The sequence below is a fragment of the Triplophysa rosa genome, linkage group LG22 (assembly GCF_024868665.1).
Source record: "Triplophysa rosa linkage group LG22, Trosa_1v2, whole genome shotgun sequence".
NCBI classification, from domain to species: Eukaryota; Metazoa; Chordata; class Actinopteri; order Cypriniformes; family Nemacheilidae; genus Triplophysa; species Triplophysa rosa.
In genome coordinates, this window is record NC_079911.1 from 14,345,259 (window position 1) to 14,365,565 (window position 20,307).

General features: G+C 37.7%; 2 protein-coding genes across 3 annotated transcripts in view; both read left to right on the top strand.

Annotated features, from left to right (window-relative positions):
• The first annotated feature begins 727 nt into the window (after positions 1–727).
• LOC130546198 (myb/SANT-like DNA-binding domain-containing protein 2) lies at positions 728–5,201 on the top strand. Its single transcript, XM_057321329.1, has 4 exons — positions 728–1,181; positions 1,918–2,173; positions 2,722–2,785; positions 2,927–5,201. The coding sequence occupies exons 1-4, from the start codon at positions 741–743 to the stop codon at positions 3,765–3,767; spliced, it is 1,602 nt and encodes a 533-aa protein (XP_057177312.1). The 5' UTR covers positions 728–740; the 3' UTR covers positions 3,768–5,201.
• A 1,762-nt stretch (positions 5,202–6,963) lies between these two features.
• Positions 6,964–20,307, top strand: part of esama (endothelial cell adhesion molecule a) — a 32,086-nt gene continuing 18,742 nt past the window's right edge. The window contains exon 1 of one of the 2 annotated variants that reach the window (XM_057321048.1): positions 6,964–7,405. In XM_057321048.1, the coding sequence (XP_057177031.1) occupies positions 7,336–7,405 (70 nt within the window). In that variant the 5' untranslated portion in view covers positions 6,964–7,335. Of the gene's footprint in view, positions 7,406–8,528; positions 8,638–20,307 lie in introns of those variants that run through there. The other variant, XM_057321047.1, reaches the window with a different exon arrangement.

Genomic DNA, 20,307 nt, shown 5'->3' on the forward strand with positions numbered 1-20,307 from the left:
ATCAGCCGGTTAAAAATAATCTTTACTGGTTAAACACCTTCAAACTGTCTATGATTAAGTGAATTATTCATGAATAGCCCTAAACCGGGAAAATGGGTAAACAACACTACAAAGGCCAATAAATAAAATGTAAACTTTTAGCCAACGTAACGTTAATTGTTCAGCAACCTTTTCTCTTCGACAGCAAGATTATGGCGAGAAAACGATTGATTACGTACATTTACGTGCATTGTTAACAAACTGAAGGATTTGGGGCTTTACTCACTTTTGCTTAGTTATTTCGGGTGAAAGATCAGCAATCATGATGGTTAAATTTTAGTGGTGTACAGGTGTAAAAAAGCTTATCAACTCCGCCTAGCGGTCAGCAGTATGGAGGACGATAAATGTCAATGTATCGATGCATGTAAAAAATTAAATATAAAACAAATAAATATGTATAGAAATAGATGAAACAAATAAATACAATAATACAAAAAACTTTGTTTGTCGTCCTCCATACTACAGAAGGTATAAACATTGCAGGACAAAATAACACTCTAAAATGAGTAAATTGGATTTTCATTGCTAAATTTGTTAATCCAAACTTTCATTATTATTAAAATATATTTTTAACTGTTAACTCAAAACTATATAAAGATTAACAGAATGACAGCTGTCAATCACGCTGTTATCTGTCCGGGAGAGAGCGTGAGTCTCTCACGCGCCTCTCCCTTCCCCCTCCCCTTAGCAACAGAGGCAAGATGGCGGCCCCCAGTAACGCCGAGCGTTCTCCTGATCTATCGGTGCAGCTCAAGATCCCCAAAACCGAGGTTCCCTCTCCGGAGTCCGAGGATCTGAGTGACAGCAACCAATACCATTCCAACCCTTCCACCCCTAACAGATTCTCACCTCTGAACGTCGGGGTGTCGCTGTCCGGGGGCGCAGGCCGGAGTGGATCGGCCTCTGCATCCAACAGCTTCACCGCCTGCCGTGGCATGTCATGGACACCGTCGGAAACAAACGCGCTGATCGCCGTGTGGGGTAACGAGAGGCTAGCGGAGGCGCGGATGCAGCAGCTGGAGGTGGCCGGGACGGTGTTTTCTGGCAAGGCGCCGGGACCTGCGATGTACGAGCGGGTGTCCAGATCGCTGTCAGAGCTGGGTTACGAGAGGACCCCGTCCCAGTGTCGAGAGAGGATGAAGGTAAATATGAAATGTGAACACATGGCTGTCACTTAGATTTGATCATAGACTTGTTGTCATGTTTAGCTTTGGTTCACAGAGCTTTGGTTAAACTGTCAAAACAGCAGTGACTGTATGTCTCAACTCAAGCTTCAGACTAGTTGCTGTCACGAAGTTATAATCAGACTTTCAGTTTTTGTCTTATTAACCAAAGACTTTCACTTAGTTATGATCAGAGAATTGTCATGTTCATTTGGCATCTTGCATGATCTCCACCGAGCTCACACGAAGCTGTCAAAATAAAAACAACTGCACTGGCTTGATTTGACTGAATCATATCATCCTAAAGTTGCCTTTTGATTTTATAACACACATCACCAAAATGTAACGTGTCTTTATACCATCCTTTCCCGCTTATCTGATTTGCTGTTTTGTAAACAATTCTGCTTTCCTCATGAGTTGTTGTACTTACCTCTGCGGTAATAAATCAAGGTCAAATCTTGCTCAAGGAATATTCATAAATTCATATATTTTATGAATCAACCCTTTTGGAGTGTGAACCTACTGTATAAACTTTCTGTCTACTACCTTCGTTCTGGACAGTAAAATCTGTAATTCTGAACTTTGAATATGATCTTTCACTTCACCTCAGTACCATTTTAACCTCTGCAGTTGTGCTAGACATTGATTATATGAAATCTGTTTGAATTGTGTCAAATACAAACATTTTATAAATTGTCTTTCTTGTCCTCTACAGACACTGAGACGGTGCTACAGCCGGGTAAAGGAGCACGGCATTGGGAAGAGGAAGAGCAGTTACTCCATCGAGCAGCTGGAGAAGGTGTTCGGGCAGGGTGGCTGGGACTCCCAGAGCTGTCAGCCTGTGTTGATCAACAGCAGCGGTCTGTATCAGGAGATGGAGTCGGACGGCAGCACTATGGAGGACTATTCTCATGAAGACTGGTGTAATCAGGACCTTGCTGCAGCCTTTAATGAAGGAGACATTGAGACAGGTAATAATAAAATACAACAATATAATTAACATTTTAAAAGTTTTGTTGTTGATGTTGTTGATGAGTCCTCCCTTCTTAAAAGATCTGGGCTGGCACTTCAAAAGGTTAAAGGTTTAAGCCCACAAGCCACTTTACCTGAAGGTCTGTGCAACTTTGTAGACTATTACATGATGTATTGTGACCAGTCTTGTTTTTATTATAATATGAAACAAAATTCTGCAGAAAGCTCCACAGTTTACCATTGAATTTAAAGGTCTGCCATTCACAAAGTTTAATATGCTCTGCCCGCTTATATGTTTATCGTGCTAGAAAATGTGAATGATTTCAGCTTCAGATTTATTTGATCCATGTCACAGAATTCTGCAGATTTTTCTTTCACAAAAATGTGATACGTGTGATGATTCCCTGTGGGCCTAGTTATCACCCACCATCTGTGAAGAGCATCCATCAAGATGGCAAACTCAACCATCAAAATGTGATGGTACAAAATCTGTGTACTTTTCAGTCTGAATTTCATAGATTATTACATTTAATCGTGTCTTTCACAGAAGAGACCCAGCTTCCAAAGAACAGAGTTCTTCAGATAAGACTGGAGTCATCTGAGCATGCTCAGTGAGTTTCAACCCCGTTCTGTTTTCAAGCTTTTAACAATTACTCATTTTCTTCTAATGTATATTTAGATACAAATATGTAGACAGCACTTATTTCAACCAGTTAGTCAAATTATGTTCTCCACCACTGTGCTTTGTACAGACAACGGGAAGAGATGCAGAACGTGATGCGAATCTTGGAATCAGTAGAGGTCAAATGGGAACACTTCCAGACATGGACTGATTTCTCCCGTCTCCACCTGTCTAATAAACTAGCCATCTTCGGAGTGGGCTACAACACAAGGTGGCGAGAAGAAATCCGCTACCACTATGCAGAGATCAGCTCCCAAGTACCTCTAGGAAAACGTCTTCGAGAATACTTCAACCCCGAGAAGGCAGAGGGCAGGGTTATCATGACCAAGGTGCAGAAGATGAACTGGAAAAACGTGTATTATAAATTTCTGGACATAACTATTAGTGAAGCTCGCTGTTTGGAACTACATATGGATGTCGATTGGATACCCATTGCACACACGAGGGATGCTGGTTCCAGTAACGGTCCCCAGTACCTTTTGCCAGGGGGCATCCCAAAGACATACGGTTTATATGCGATAGGCTATGAGGAGACGGGTGTGTCCAGTTCAACTTACACAGCAGACAAATCACTAGAGGAGGTAGTGGACAGTTGTGACGATGAGAAAAAAGACGAGAGAATGTCAGCCAAAGTCACATACTGTTACCTCGGCATTGCGGAGGAGAGGACGCTACAGCAATGTCTGTTTCAGCACTTTCAGAATTCAGGCAAACACTACAGTCGTGCAGAGCCCTCAGCCATAACCAGATTCCTGCAGGAAAACTTCACCAGCCAGACCAGAGAAGGTGCTCAGTCTGGATTACCAATTTACATTAAGTTTATTGAGGTGGAGCTGGACTTCCTCTCTGCCGGATCTTTAGTTGAATGTTTAGAAACAGCGATTGGCTATTCCTTAAAGTTCAACAAGTAAATGTAGCAACTGTAATGGTTACATTGGCCAATAAGCTCTTTTTAAGCCAGGATATTTATTCCTTTTAAGCTGAGAAAGTATTTATGTGATATGTTGGGCACAGCCTGTTCCACAAGGGACGATACTTTCTTTTGCAGGGGAAATTGTCTTTATCAGGGAGCGAAAGCTTTCGGCGGCTGATGCGGGCAATAGCAGAAGCATCCAGAAAGTTAGGTCTGTTTATTTCAAAACTGCCTTGATTTTATTCTCTCCAGCCAATGCAACAGATCCAAAGCAGGAACTGTGTGTAAGAAAGTGAATCCTCAACTAGAAATCAAATTAATCTAAGTATAAAGTCTATCTATATAGAAGTATATATATTTAAGAGTATATATTGATATCGTCAAGCATTCCAGCATTTCCAGTTATAACATTCAAAGAATGTTTTCATAAGCGTTTATTAATGTTTTTATTTGTGAGCTCACACAGTGTCTTTATGTATGATTGTTTCCAGGTCACAGTCTTGTTTACATTGGAAGGACGAAAAATAAATGAATGAAATGAAGCATGGGTCATTTAATTCCCATTTAAAAAATGACACTTGATTTTTTTTCCCCCCTTTTTAGACAGCTTAAGAACATATGTTATTTCTTGTTTCGTTTATTTAACCCCTTTATACCCGTAGTGTCCATTATAATGGACGCAGGGTCTGAACGGATTAAATGGGAAATGCTCATGAAATTGTTAAACATGAAACCTTAAAGCTGGGATCTGTACATTTTCCCTCTATATCACCATCTCTGTTAAAAACAAAAACGGCAATGACTACAGGTTATACTGTTGCAAGCCAGGGTAAGGGGTATGTTTTTAACAAGAATGTTTATGTGCTGTACTTGCTTAATAAGATTAATAACATGAAAGTTGCAAAAACAACTCATGATCATTTCATCATGTAAAGTGTTGTTTGACCAGCAGATGGCAGTATAGATCTTGTGAGAAGCTGAAGGATGTGCTTAAAGCAGTGTATTGCATTGTCTTTAACCATAGAAGTAAAAGTTGTTATTAAATGTACCAGTCAAACATTAGCATGGCAGGTGCATTTTTACAAACAAATTTGATGTGTAAGTCATCAATTTGAGCTTGATGCAATACATTATGCCACCTGGTCAAATCAAAATGTTAAACTACTTTGAGCATTGCATTGTGGTGTTTTATTTAGCAGTGTGTGCTTTCTGTGTGCAACACTGATCGTGTAGTAAACTTTGTATTGGAAAGCGAGTCAGCGAGAACAGTGCTGGTATTGGTCAAGTATGTGCTGAGAGAATCAATAATTCAAATGCAAAGCCTAATTTCCCTGCTTAGCTTGTCACATGAGATGAGTCTCTCTCTTCAGCTGGAAATACCTACCCTAGGCAGTGTCTAACACTTCTCTATGGATGTTGTTCCACTTTACATAACCCTAAACGTTAAATTGTGCACATGTGTTTTTGTGATTGATGTGATGGATATACTGCAAGACTATATGTTATGATCTTGTTAAGTATATGACAGTTTTATTATTACTGTATTACTTCAAGCAGTGTATATTTAATAGCAATTCAACTTTAAAGGGATCTTGTGTTTGATTGGAACACAAATTGAACACAAACTATTCAATATAGCAGTATATCTAAACTGTTTCTCAATGGAATATGGGCTGTTTGAATGATGCTCTTATGGTGCTTTTTATGGCTTGACACTTCTAGTCCCTATCCACTTCTATTGTTTGAAAGTCCTGACATTCTGCTAAATGTCGCCTTTGGTGTTCCAAAGAACAAAAAGGCTAAAAAGACAATTTTTTTCTTTTTAGTGTATTCCTTATCCCTGAATGTCATGGGCAATTATTTTATTCTCATGGTTTTAGTTGCTTATCTACAAGTTGTTTGTTCTGTATGCGGTCATAAAGGATGGGTCACTGTTTGTTGGTCTGGTAATTGTGGTGAGATTATTCTGGCCATTTAAATTTGTTCTCTGTGTATCTGTGCAAAGCAGCAGTGACCTTTGATCTGATGTTCCTTCTACTGCTCTGAATTGAACAGCCTTTGAAAGGACCTCCAAAAACTGCTTCGGTGTTTTGCTTCAGGTTTTTACAGTCGTCTATGTAAAAATGACATGTTCCTTCAGGGTGTGATTGTATTTCATTAGTCTACCTTTATGCTTGGCGGTTCCTTCCAAACATCCTGGCTTTTTTGTTATCTTTTGAATTTTTGGGCACACTTTGCCATATGCGATTGTGTGCATTATGATATTAGCTTTGACTGCAAAAAACGTAGGATTGTGTCCGAGTTGCCCAGGGTCTAATCACAAAACACATCAGCCCCGTTTCTATGGCAACGTGCCATCCCAAAGAAACAGGAGTGAGGAGGTATTCACCTCTGAGGGCTGAGGCCACTGTATTGCCGTGACAAGCCCCACTCCCTGTCCTGATGCATTATTTCAAGAGACACACTACAGAGTAACTACAAAACAGCGGTGTCTTTTTTACTGGAAAAACATAAAATCGGGCTGCCTGTGTTCATTTTTGTCCTTGGCCAGGTCTAACAAAAGTGTTTTGGATTTGCAAAGCAACCCTGGCAACCAGCCCTGTGTGGTATGGTGACCCGTTAACAGCCAAAAAAAGTGTTTATTAACCAGGAGTATATATATATGAAGTACTGATCTGTTAAATATTATATAATGTTAATAAATGACTAAATTAAATTGTTTATTAAACACTATGTTTGTTTGTATATAGTGTTGGTACCACTCTAGGTGTCTTTAAATAATGTATATGAAAAAAATTATACAATGTACTTACTGTACATAGGCCTACACATTGTTTTTGCATTGTTGCTATATTTAATTAATATGTATATAGTTACCAAAGATAAATCAAGTCAATTATCCATTAGAAAAATAATCTAGTGTTTTATTACAGTAAAATTATAGTAACTATGCTTTTGGCAGATTGTTTAACATATAGGCTATTACCCAAGTTTTACTACAAATATCCTTAAACTGTGGTTATTGTGGTGAGACCGTACTGTAGTAAATTCGGGCTTACTACGATTTTACTACAAAAAAACGATGGTTACGATAGTTTATTTTCGTACGGGATCCCGTGTCTCATGCAGAAGTCACCTGCAGCAGGAATGATGACGTGACACGGGGCGTTCCGCACAAGTGCAGGTGCAACAGCTCGCCAGCATTCATTACGCACACAGTGCGCTTACTGTAGTCCGTACTGTCCTCTAGCAGTCTGTATATAGGTGTAGTACGTAAATAAACTCCAGTATCGGGCGAAACTATTCGGATATTTGAAACTGAACAAACGGACACTTGTTTAATCTGTTATTACCGCATTCAGTCGAGTCAAACATGATTCTGTTCAGATCGGCTGTAGCTCCGCTCTTCCTCCGCTGAAAATCGCTCGTTAAGGGGGATTTTGTTTAACAGGGACACTTGAAAGACTCGGTGCTTTGATTTGTCTGTTGATAACCGTTATCTGCTTCACGCGCAGTGTTAATACGGACGAGAGCGCGCAAAGCGGACACTCTTCACATGCTGAGCCATGGAGACGCCAACTTCAGCCAAACTTCACACCTGCCTGTCAATATTCACATTTCTGTGCTGGGTCTCGGGTATGTTACATTTACGCTGTTCTGTAAATATTTAGTGTGTGCGGAATACGTCTGGGTTATTTCGATACTTGAGATTTAAACGGAGAAAATAGGTTAGTACGTTGGAGAAAGGCAGCATTAGGGTTGTTTTGAGAGTCCAAAGGTTAAAAAAGACTACTGGCCAATAGGGGCTATTGGAAATTAGCCATGGTTTTATTATAGTGAAAGTGTATCAAATATGTTTTTAGCGGATTAATTGTCATTTGCATTACCACAGATTTACTATAAATGGGTTAAACTATACTGTAGTAAGACCAAAGTATATTTTTGGTTACTATAGTTTTACTATAAATAGTTAAAATGGTAGTGAGACTATAGAAAATGTGGTTACTGGAGTAAACCATTGTTCATTTTCATAAGCGGAACGATTTTTAAATCAAAAAATATCCCGAGGAAATTTGTGTTTTTTCTTTAATTCAGCAGCAATGTGGCCTATGCTATTCGAGCCACCTTCAAGTTGCATGAATATCAATATAGCCTATAAGATGGTATAACAACTACACACTATCATATTTCTTATTTTCGCCTCACACTTGGTAAACTAGGATACTGAATTATCACATCCCATACACACAATATTGCTAAATGTCCCACATTGGTGAAATGACACCCTGTATACAGGTAGAATTACATGCCCTTATAAAACACTGTTTTCCAAACACAGCTCTCATCAGTCTGGTTTCAGCCTAGGTGTGGTCATATCTGCTTATGGAACCATTTAACAAGCTGCTTTTCTAGGCAATAATGTCAAATTATTTTAGTTTGAAGTGCAAACAATTGATATTGTTTGGATTTGAGTGACGTAAATGTAATTCTTAAGGAACAGGATGTGTGTGAACTATTGGGGTACTGAGAGTGGCGGTGATCTTTGTTTTTGTACACGCGATTGCAGGTGCATCCTTCTCTCCGCTATGCCCGGAAAGAGGGAAATGGTGGAAAATTATGTGGAGTGGGTTAACAGCAGGGTATTGGCATGAATGGCACTATTATTAGATCCTGGAGAAAAAAGTAGATACAACTGATTGATGGGTGTTAAAACACAGAGCAACTTTTGAATTTTCACTTGATTCACGCTGACCCTATATAATATTTGCAATCTGAATAAATGGCTAATGACAGAAAAAAATCTAGATTGGTTAAAGTATTCTGTTGTTCTTATTTTACTTTACTGTGGTTTATGGCTGGAATACACGGTAAGACTTTTAAAATCTGAACAGATTTTTTTACATGTGACTTTTTGAAACTTTCAGATAGAAACACGCTAACTGATCAAATCTGCAGACTGGCACAGACAATTCCAGACTGAAAATCTGAGCAAAAGTCTTGTAGTGTATTTAGCCTTAAGTCAGATACTTTTTTAAGGGACTGACAGTTTCCTTTAGTTGTTGACTTGTTGCGTATTAAAGGATTAGGTTATACAAATAGGAGCTTTTATCATTTATTCATTGATGGTGCTCTTTTTTATTTACAATGTCAGCTCCTAACATTTAATGATGTAAACAAGCTACAGTAAATGGGTTTGGAATGACATTGGGATGAGTAAAAAGTTAATTATTTGATGATGCTTTTAAGTTTTAGTGTTAAGTTTGTCTCATTTATGGTGTCACTTAAGATCCAAAGATGCACTTTTTCATCCTTGTGACAGACCTCTTTTAACTTGCTAGTTTGTTGCTACTGTAAAAGTGTAAACCAATTGTGAAGCATAGCTACAGTTGTTTCTAACACAAATTGAGGATTTACTAAGCCGTCTGGAAGGCAGATGTAGGGAAAAACACTATCGCAGGTGGCTAAGCCAGGTGGCTGGGGTAAATTTAGTTTAGAAGAACATCATAGGTTATCATAATCCTGCATTGCTTTGCAGGCGTGTACAAGACAAAGCGAGCATGGTATTGATGAAATCCCTTGTTGGCCTTTTGGCAACGGTGGCATGAACAAAGTAAATTCAGGACCAAATTCGAGTTTGTCCTGTCTGTATATTTATAATATGTGTGTAGAAGCATAACGACTCCAATAGGTAAGACTGAAGCTCCAAAGGAAAATTTAGTTTGTTAAACAAAAGCTTTTGTGAAAAAAAAAAAGTGGTGACACAAATATGGATACTTTAGTTAAAAATATAGTTTAAATAAATCAATTAACATGTACACTTTAAGCAAAACATTCATGCATTAAACACTGCGTGCGTGCGTGCGTGCGTGCGTGTGTGTTTGTGTGCTGGTGTGTATGTTTATAATATATATAATATAGGGTTTGGGTCGGGTGTAATGTGTTGCATTTGTGCCAGGTTGGTTAGTATTTGGTTTAATGTGTATGATGTCCCTTATACGGAAGTGAGAAGCGTCCCTCTCTCTCCATGCTGTGTCCCTAGAGGAGCATGTTCAGTGCAGCCCAGGGTCATGAGAAAGCCAGTGGGCGACTTTCCCAACTCTCTTCCTGACCTATTGACATCTGTGGAAATACACACAAACACACACATAGTATGCACTTGTGAGTGATATCTATTTTCAAAAAGACATACAGTACCACATGCGTTTGGTAGAGAGGAGTAGTTTGTAGGATCATTATTTGCCATTTACTTTGATAAATATGCTTTTGTACAAAACATACTTCACTGTTTTTAATAGACGGTGTGTTTTTTACCTTTGACTTTTGTCACGTCACATCGTGCCGTTGCATCGTGTCAAAAACGTTGCAAGGCAATGAACTGTAGTTTTGGAGAATTCTGGTGGATATTTTCTCTTTGCTCCACACATATCATTTTTAATACTTGTGCACAATTATTAGTGAATGCAACACATGGAGTTTTTAGTCCAGAGTCCGAGAGGAAGTCGCGCGTTCATCAAATGAACAGAATGTGCTGTGGTGACAGGTTGTCACAACGATGTGTCACTTTTGTGTACAGAGCTCATTCAGGGTAATGATTCTACTCTGTTCCCTGAGTGTCTGATGAGAAAACAAAGAGAGAGAGAGAAAGAGGGATGGAGAGAGAGTGAGCGAAGGTTTAGATGGATGTATTGTAGCCTATATGATCTGTGAGAGATGTATGAATCTCACAAGACATGAGAACCTGTTAGGAAAATGTATTACATGTTATAGTTAATTAAATATTTACGTTTTTTTACCTTTAAATCACTACATAAATCCACTAAATTCAAAAACCTTAGTTGTGTCTGTTAAAGTATTTAGCTTTTTAAAACATATTGCCATCTAACGATGCTGGTGATTTCCAAAAATGCAGTTAATGTACCTCAGTTAATGTCAGAAGTAATCTTGGTGAGCTAGCTGAGCTTCTGTAGAGGGAGTGACAGAGTAATTACCACATCTGAAATCCAGCGTAATCTCACATTCCCGCTCAGGAATCAGCCAGTCCTAAAACGTTGTGACGGGATTTCACTACCTATTTTGCAGTCAGATTCTCACCTGCAGTTTTCTCTCTCTCCAGTCTTATTTTTTAATTGTATAATATATTTTCATCAATCTTTATTTATGATGTTTAATGTAACTATGTTTGAAGGCTATTTGAGAAAGATATTCTTTATAAACGGATAATATACAAATATGTATTGTGATTATTAGAAATCTAGTCTATTAGGCAATTCCAGCTTTATGAATGTGACATATTCAGTCAAAACTTGAAATATAAATTCTCTGGGAATGTATTTATTAGATTATATACAATACAATTGTATTTATATAGCACAATTTAAAGACACCCGGATGTAACCAGAGATGCTTTACAATAAGACAATGACCAATTTTAAAACAACACAAAATTACAATCAATAAAACACAATAAGACACGAGCTGTAACATAGGTGAAAGTTCGTAAAAAAAGTATCGTAAAACAATAGATCAAGGAATATTAAATGCCAAAGAAAATAAGTCTGAAGTGTAGACTTAAAAATAGACAAGTTCGGGAAAGTTTTGATGTGAAACAGGAGGCTATTCCATAGTTTAGGGCCAGCGACAGAAAAAGCACCTCTGTTTTTTAGTCTTGTCCTAGTATCAGCATATTGAGTCATCTGTTCATATTTTACTAAACCTGATGATCAAGCCCAGACATCAGAAAAATATCAGTCTAAGTGTTCTTTTTAAAAAATCACGAGTTATGGATGTGACATAAAAGGAAGCACAATTTTAGACACAACATACTTTTTATTAAAATATGCAAACCAGAAGCAATAATACTTAACCAATGGAGGAATGGCTCTTTATAGAATATTAAATTACTATATTTACTATATTTTAATATGTGTTCTCTTACCAGACTATGGTGAACTGTGTGTTAAAAACAAAATCAAAAATGCTATAAACATTGTAAAGAGACATTAATATTGACATCTGACCTATCAGTAAAAACTTATTTCTTAATATCTTAAGGTTGACATTTACATGGAATTACAATAATTATAAATAAACAACACCTTATGTTTATCTTGGAACCATTTAAGTGACAAAACTGTGTGCATTTCGTTTTTTCATAACACACTGCAAGATACATATGAAGAGGTTTCTGTTCTTGCTGCCACTTGTTCAGTGATGAAGGGTTTTGTTTTATGTAGTGGGGTTACTGTGTGCTGGATAAGCTGTTTGAGTAAAATGCACTTCTTTCTGTAGAGAAATAGACTCAGAAACATATGAGGGTAAAAGTGGATTCTTACACAAGAGAAATAAAGAGAGATGTAGACTTGCCCGGTCAAAGAGGTTGTGCCCACCTGTCAGCCCATCAGCCATTAGAGGATATAAAGCTTTAGCTCATCAGCAGTATTTCAGCTGTTGCGGTTAGACACAGCCCCCAAAACCTCATTACTGCAAAACCCAGTAAAAAACACCGTGACACACAGTTATTTATGACCTTTGAGAACGGTGATCTTCCCATAATTACACACTCGTACCTCAGACTTTAAGTGAGGGGTCCTGAACCTGTGTTGACATTCTGGTGACTATAACAATAATTTTGGCGCTGTTCTTATTATAAGCTGTAATTATATCGTCTCTAAAGGGGGTGTTAGGATCACTGGCGCACACCAGTGTTTTGAAGCATCAAGAATTCATTATGTTAATGACAACTTGCTGGTTTTATCTTCCCATCGGGCTTCCAGAGATAAAGAGTAAAGACACCCACTCAGAGCCATTTCACAAGTAAAATGAATGAACGTTGATTTAATTTGCATGTTGTTTTATTATTCCCTAGTCTATTGACAGACCACTTAATTTATTCTCCCCCAAATTGTAAAAATCTTTATGCTTCCCAGGGATCTTGAGCTAATTCAGTTAAGGGTATCAGGAGGTTGGGTTGTTCCCTGATATGAGCTTGAACTTGATTTAGTGTATTATAGCCGATAACAGCAAAAGTAAATTCCACGAATCCAAAAGAAAACATCACTTTTGGCCACTAAAGTCGCAGTTTCTGTGAATGACCCAATGGCCGATATTCCACATGCGTATTCCCTAAATAGGGAGGATTGATCCAGGGGGCCAAGCCTTAGGCAATGACCTCACGTTTCATGGTCTCTTGTGCTCGGGTTAAATCCTCTAAAATGAGATTACAATGTTTACTTTTTAAACCCCATTGTTTAGCTGTGCATTCTGTGTCAGGTCTGCACAAATACAAAAATGATAAAATATGGCAACAGTTTTTGAAGCTTAAATAATGTGATAAATAACTTTTTTGTGGTTAAAAATGAATAAAAAAAGTTATTGAGCAAGTACATAAAATAAGTCCCAATTCAATTTGTTTTAAACAAAGATGGCGATATAGAGGCAAAAGTTACAGATTGCTTTGAAAGTATTTTATGTATTTATAAAGTGTATGCCTGCAGTTTTATATAAAAGTAGTGTTTAAGAGACCAATGCCTAATTTTTTTTTCAAATTCATATATTGGCATCAACGATGAATAAACTGCAGGCGGTTATTGGTCCTCTCTCTGACATTTAGCGAGTGTGCTTCTTTCCTCATTAGTGATTGATCATTACCGTCATTGATTTTCTCACTTAAACCTTTTAGTCATTCATGTAGATCCTCATTGGCTCATTAGGAAGATATTTTTGGCTTGTAGAAAGAATGTTTGGATTTCTGCAAGTTTGGAAGTATTCCTATTCATTGCTTCCAATGCAATAAATAGGTCTATCAATGTTACATGTTCATTTAATTCAATTAATTATAACCACACTTGCAGAGAGCCAACAACACAGAATGAGGAGGGGACACGTTCGCAAGATGGAGGGCGTCACAGGCGTCTCGAAATGCTGCTTAAAAACATTTTCATTATGCGATTTGCTAAAATACAGCACGATGTAATGCAACTGCCAACTAATCTGCATGAGTACACAGAGTAAACTCAAAAATTATAAGGAGAGAAACAAGAAAACAGCAGTATATAATTGGTTAAATGTAGTTCATTTAAAATTAACTATAATAGCAATAATTTCCATGTGTCCCCTGATTTTATTTCTACAATTACAGAATATTTCTGCAATTTATGCTAATCTCCTAAAGGGATGAAGCTGTATTTGCGTTCTACTGAGCTAATATTTCACACGCTGTTGCGTCCCATCAGTTACATCAAGCGTGCACTTTAGAGGCAGGGTGCCGCAACATGATGTGATATGTAGCATTGAGGCACGCACATGTCTGGTGTGTGTGATTGTGTATTTGAAGTAATCTTCTGCAACATCGACCAGCGCTTAAACATTGAAATCTCTACTTGACACCTTATCACGAGGAAACATCCTCTATCCCAGAATGCTCTGCTCGTTACTTGAGACACTTTCTAATTTAAACCCACCCAAGGCCATCGATATTCCATCCAATCAGAGTTGTGCAATTCCAACCCGGTCTCATGAATTGCGTATAAATAACACGCTGCTGCATTATCGTGTAATACGTACGCCAAAGTTAGATTTTGCGTGCATATGATACGCCAATGTTTGCGTGCACCTCGCTGGAGAGCAGCCATTTTGAAACGTACATGAAGAGGAAACACTGAAATAATTAAAATAATAATGTTAGGTTTAGGGTTTGGGTTAGGGGACAGATTAATAAAACAAATTGCCGGTTAATATGCACGCGCGCTAAATTGGCGTATCATATGCACGCAAAAATAGACGTATCATATGCATGCAAAATCTAACTTTGGCGTACGTATTACACGATAATGCAACGCGCGTGTTATTTATACGCAATTCGTGAGACTGGGCTAGCACTTCTCAGGTCTACTCTAGTCACTGTGTTTTGCACTTAAGCCCTGGCTTTCGATTGTCACAAATCCTGGCTTGACATCAAACACACACTTTTTATTTCCCCTGTATGTTGCGAAATCCTCCTCCAAGCTCGACCACAGATCACTTTCTCCACCACAATCTCTGGAGAAACATATCTTTTTTTAATACGTATCTATTTGTTCCTCATTTATATGACCAGCGCTCTATGCATCCTTCAATTCCCAGTTTCCTCTTGACATTTGTGGAAACACTTAGAAAAATAATAGCCCAGGACCCAACAGAACGCCGCTTCCAAAAACACATTAAAGTGGATAAGAGAGCGGCCTTGCTTTTAGCCTGTGCCCAATCCATTACTGGCAGTCGGTCATTAGACATTCATTCCCACTCAAAACTCAGAACATAATCAGAACGGGAGGAGCACCAGAGTTCATCTTTCCATCGGTTTAAAAATGGTTTAAAAATAGCCCGAGCTGTCAGGAGCAGTCCTGCTCTTTTCCTCCACTCTCGATTATTCACGGTCCTAATTACTGTGTGATACATAATTGAGATCTTAATGAAAACCTGTGCATGTTCATTTAAACACTTTCACCTTTAACCTTCTGCCTCTCAAAGAACGACAGCCATGGAGAGCTTCAGAATACTAATGAGATTGGGAATAATTGAATTCAAACATCTGTGTTCTGGATTTTGTGGAATCTTTGTTTAATTTCAAATATGGGAGTAACAATATATTAATGTATTGCATATCGCTATACAAAAAAGTATGATGTCTTAGAGCCAGGCCGATTGTTTTAGGATAAGACGTCTGATTAATCCTGTTGGTTGCTTTGCCAACATGTGACCTGTGTCAACATTTAATTTTGTGCCTTAACTGCTTAAAAAAGTTCTTTATTAATTTTTTGTTTAGTTTTATTTTCTAATGACTATTTTATTTTTATCTATAGAAGGTCAAATTAAACCTTGAATGACGTCAATTCTTTAACAAAACTGAAAAGTAACGTTTAAGAAATAGATCTGTTATTTCAATTTCATTTCTTACATTTAATTCAATTAAAATGATCATAATCATGATGCAGTCGTATCCATAAACCCAGTATTGAATATAGACGGTTTTAGCAGAAACAACAAACAATTGTTATGTGGCTGGCCCAAATACGTAACTGCCGGTAGACATGCGCAAAGAATCTACTGTTGAGTATTTTTTTAATTGAAATTAATACAATTATTAAACAATCAAATATGAATATAAATTAATATTCATATCAAATGTACATAAAAGAAATAGCTATATTATAACCAAATACAGACCGTAAATTAACTTCACGCCAGGTGTATGCGTCCAATGAAACCGTCTATATTTTGAACCGATTTTGTCAAGGATGTGAAATACCAGCAGATCCTGTTTTTTATCGGAGAGTCCTGAAGTGAGGTGTCTAATAAAAACACAGAAAGATCCTGAGCTCCAGATTTGACTGTTTAATCGAGCCTGCGAGGATTAAAGGTGGATTACTTAGGCATTGTAAAGTATCAGCAAATTAGCTAGTGTGTTTAATCCAAGAATAGGACAGAGCTGACATACAGTATGTGTGTCTGTATGTTTTGAGTGTGGTATTCTTTTAAGAGTGTATCTTTCAGAATCTTTTCTGGATTCTTTTTAAGAGTTTAATCTATGATCCAGCGACTAAATTGGTTTTCTTGATGCACTGAGATCTGCATGAATGCACCCCATAACTTAAGATATACCATCTTTATCAAAGTCTTATTCTGCGGTGTACTAAATAACTACTGAATATTACATCTTGTGCAAGTTAACTATATGTGAAGGAAATCATTCTCCACAGGGAAGATTTGAAATGCGCATTGACAGAGGATTACCACAAACCTGAAAGATTGTGTGCACTCAACTACTTTGAATCTCACACATTTGAAATGTAACAAATTTATACCACCTTTGGAAATGCTAAGCATAGGATTTTATGATAAATCTTCCGATTTGCATTAAATATTCAACAGTCGTATATTAGCTCCAAGATAAGTTTTCATCTAGTTTATTTGTAGTTTGTTTTGACCATGAGTGACGCAGGTTTTTGAGTTAAGCAGGCGCTGTTAAACCTGCATACAGGTGATAAGTTGTGCTCTAACCCAAGTGAGGTTTTCCATTTCTGGTGGAACAATGAAGGTAAATCTCATGCCACTCAAGCTCATGACTGAATGAGCAGAAGAACATCTGCAAAAAAAGTCTTAAAGTAGAACATCTTGCGTATTATTTATTCATGCAGCAAAGCCGAGAGTGGAATTTGCTTACAGTTATTTCATCATGGCAGCGAAGTATGAAAGTTTGTCCTGGTTGTCTGATCAAATTTTCACAGGGCGGACAACGGCGAGTAGGTTTCTGTCCGTTCAGTCGGAAGGAACAGACTGTGGTGATCAACTCACATTTGGTCAGTGTGCTGTTGTGGGTTAGATGCGGTTTTTAAGGCGTAAATGTAAATTCACACGGAATATCGTATATTCCTGTATATTGCCAAATTGTTTGTACAGTATGGTGTATTGTTTAAGCGGAGACTATTAACTTATTATCTTGTTACTTTATAAATATCTTGACTATAAAGTTTAACTCTTTAGATCTTCAGTGTTTCTGATCATTTAGAAAAGGCAAAAATAAAGGCCTAGATATTTCTTTCAAGAGAATCCAGGCCTTCAAGAGAATTCAAGAGGCCTTTAGAATACAAGCAGTTAATGGGTGGGTGTAAAATGTTTTACATCAGGAAAGATTACATTTTTATTATTGTGACAGTGTTCTGTTTCTCAAATATTAAAGTCACAGATTTTTATCTTCTCTTCCATATCAATGAATTACTTTAATTTCTAACTTAAACTCGCATTCAATCTTCATCATTTTGGTTTCATCATCGTTAGCAATGTTGTTTACATCAGGATCTTTTATATCAAAATCTGTTTGTTAATGTCTTTCAAGTAATTAAAAACGTCATATACAATCCAGTTTTAAAACGCCGTTGTCTGAGCGATGCTTCATAATGACATTGTTAACTGCATTTTAATGATCACATTTTAATTGTGGTCAGAAGTGTTACAAATAACAATAACATGGTTTAGGAATATGATTGATTTTTTTTATTAAATGCTCTGTGTAGTGGCTGTGGTAAACCAGTTATTGTTTTCGTTCAAAGGACTTCATGTTATATTGTCAACATCATGCTGATATCATAATGTTCTCAGTGCTAGGCAAATATTTGTATAATCAGCCAAGGTGAAAAGAATGATATAAATCAGATGATGCTTGTTTTTTCTTTAAAGATTCAGTTTTCTGTTATAATGGCAATATCACTGTTTATTTTTTAAATGTCCTAATGTGAACAAACACAAACCAGCTCTAAAAGAGAAAGGAGAGATCTAGTAGTTGGGTGCCAAGTGGTTTGTGCCATGGAAAAGCATTTCAATCATCCTAGAAACTAACGTTTTTTTAATACAAAAATTCTCTACTTTTTAAAGTAGAAAATGGGTGATCGAGATAGTGAGAGAGAGATAAATCAAGGAAGAAACAACGTTGAGTCCTTTCCTCAAACTCTCCACTTCCTCTCGGGCTGCTGGCACTGCCTGATAAGCTCCAGCATTCCCGCACGGAGCTATTCCACTGCTCCCTGATCACTTCGATAACAGCGCCACGTAAATGAATACATTTCTCTGCCCTCATCTCGGGAGCGGCGAGTCCGGCGACTGAGTAATGCAGACGTCAAGGCTGTGACTAAACTTCAGCGAGAGAGAAAGCATCCTCAGTCTGATCGATTGTGGTTTAAAAGTCGACTTTCAGCTGCTGTAGTTATTTTTGGCGATTTATTTTAACACGTTTTTTCAGGCATTGTGAAGGAATAAGATTTGATAGGCCTGCTATAGAGAATAAGATTTTCTTTATGATGTGTTAACGCGCTAGAGAAAGAAAGTCACTGCAGATTGTCACGGTCTCCATTTAGAAGGTTTGCAATCTAATCTCCGAACGTTTGAAAGGAAATGTGACTCTGTTGCCCAGACCTCCACCCATCCTTCCTGAAAATGGACCCCGGCTGGAAAGAGAGGCCTGGAAATGAACGCTTTGTTGGCCGCCATTGTTTATTGTCCCTTGGGATTCGCTAATACAGAGGGCGGTTATGTCAGCTTTCTGCGTCCGTCTGTGGATTCATAATGCAAAGGGACAGAAATGCACAATATTAAAATTCTGTGACATAGGCTTGTAATTATTTTCATGGCATGAGTAATAACCAACAAAGTAAGAAAAGGTTGTATAGCCTTTGTGCTTTTCAATGCATTTTAAAGTAACGTTAGTATAGGTTTTTTAAAGCAATGATGTCACCTTTATGCACGATCACACACAGCTTTGCTATCATTGCATGCACGTAACCCACTTTGCCATGTGCTCTTAAAGGGACAGTGCTATTATAGTGCTCTTATAGAAATAAATCTTTGTCCCGTCTAGACGCAACAGAAATCCAAGTCTAAGTCAAAAGTAAAATTTTGAATATGAAATGATATCAATAAGTTAAGAAAATGGCTAATAAAAATATTAGCTGATAACTAAACTTCTTGATATTTTGGGGTTTTAATTGGTTTATCTGGTATAAGAAAGGCATACAAACATTCTTTGGTTTGGTCCTCCTCGATTATCTGTTCAAAGCTACATTATACTTTTAGTCTTAAACATAGCATAAAAACAACTAATCTGATCCTTGGGACTTATATCCCTTGCTTATATTCAGACAGTCACCTTGGCTGTAAGTTGTTTGGTAGTCACAACAGGTATTTGTGGAGGTTTTGTTTGAAGTAGCCTCTTCGAATGAGAGTGTGTGGTGAGATGCTTGCATCTGAAGACAGCTTTGAGCCATGAGAAGATTAAAGGAAAGAGACGAGGCTTAAGACTGCCAGAGTAGACAGAAACCAATCTTGAGCTACAGGAAAGTGTTGTGGGGGAAGGTGGTGGTTAGACATCCAGAGATTTAACTCACCTCCAGATGATCATCTTAAAACACACTCCTACAAAAAGTGCACGTTAGAAGCGACAGTTGCGCACATATTGAAATACAAAATTTTGAAACTTCATAGATGTCAGTCTGTTAGCAGCATTGAGCGCAGTATGGATTCTGGACAGGTGGATTTTTAAAGACAGATGCAAGTACTCAAATATCTTATAAGAGCAGATCCCAAGCCAGAACTGTGGTCTAAACCATTCTCTGGTTTTGCTAAACCACATCACTCATGTGGGAGAAACGGGTTTAAATCTGGCCTGCAACATGCCTTGATCTCATTTCCTCATCTCTCTCATCCAAACACTGCATCTTAATTCTTCCCTTTTCTGCATCCTTTTTTCTTATTTTCGCTATAAACCAATTTCAATAATGTTTTAACTCACCACACATCATCTCACACAAGCTTTACTTTGGTTCTACACGCAAACTGAGGGTTTTATGGCGTCTGTACCACCTGTGTTCAATAATTGGCTCAACCCACAGTAATCAGCCCATTAGTGGGTTGTAGGTTATAAATCACACCAGAGGATGGGGAGAGAGGGACCAAATACAAGAGAAACCAAGTGTAGTACTTGGTGGTTAAATAAATTAAAAGGTTTTTTG

Bases quoted from the DNA above. Each gene is read 5' to 3' on its own strand.
- LOC130546198 (XM_057321329.1), top strand. From the start codon at position 741: ATGGCGGCCCCCAGTAACGCCGAGCGTTCTCCTGATCTATCGGTGCAG. The intron at 1,182-1,917 runs GTAAATATGAAA...TGTCCTCTACAG, and splicing joins AGTGTCGAGAGAGGATGAAG to ACACTGAGACGGTGCTACAG. The intron at 2,174-2,721 runs GTAATAATAAAA...TGTCTTTCACAG, and splicing joins TGAAGGAGACATTGAGACAG to AAGAGACCCAGCTTCCAAAG.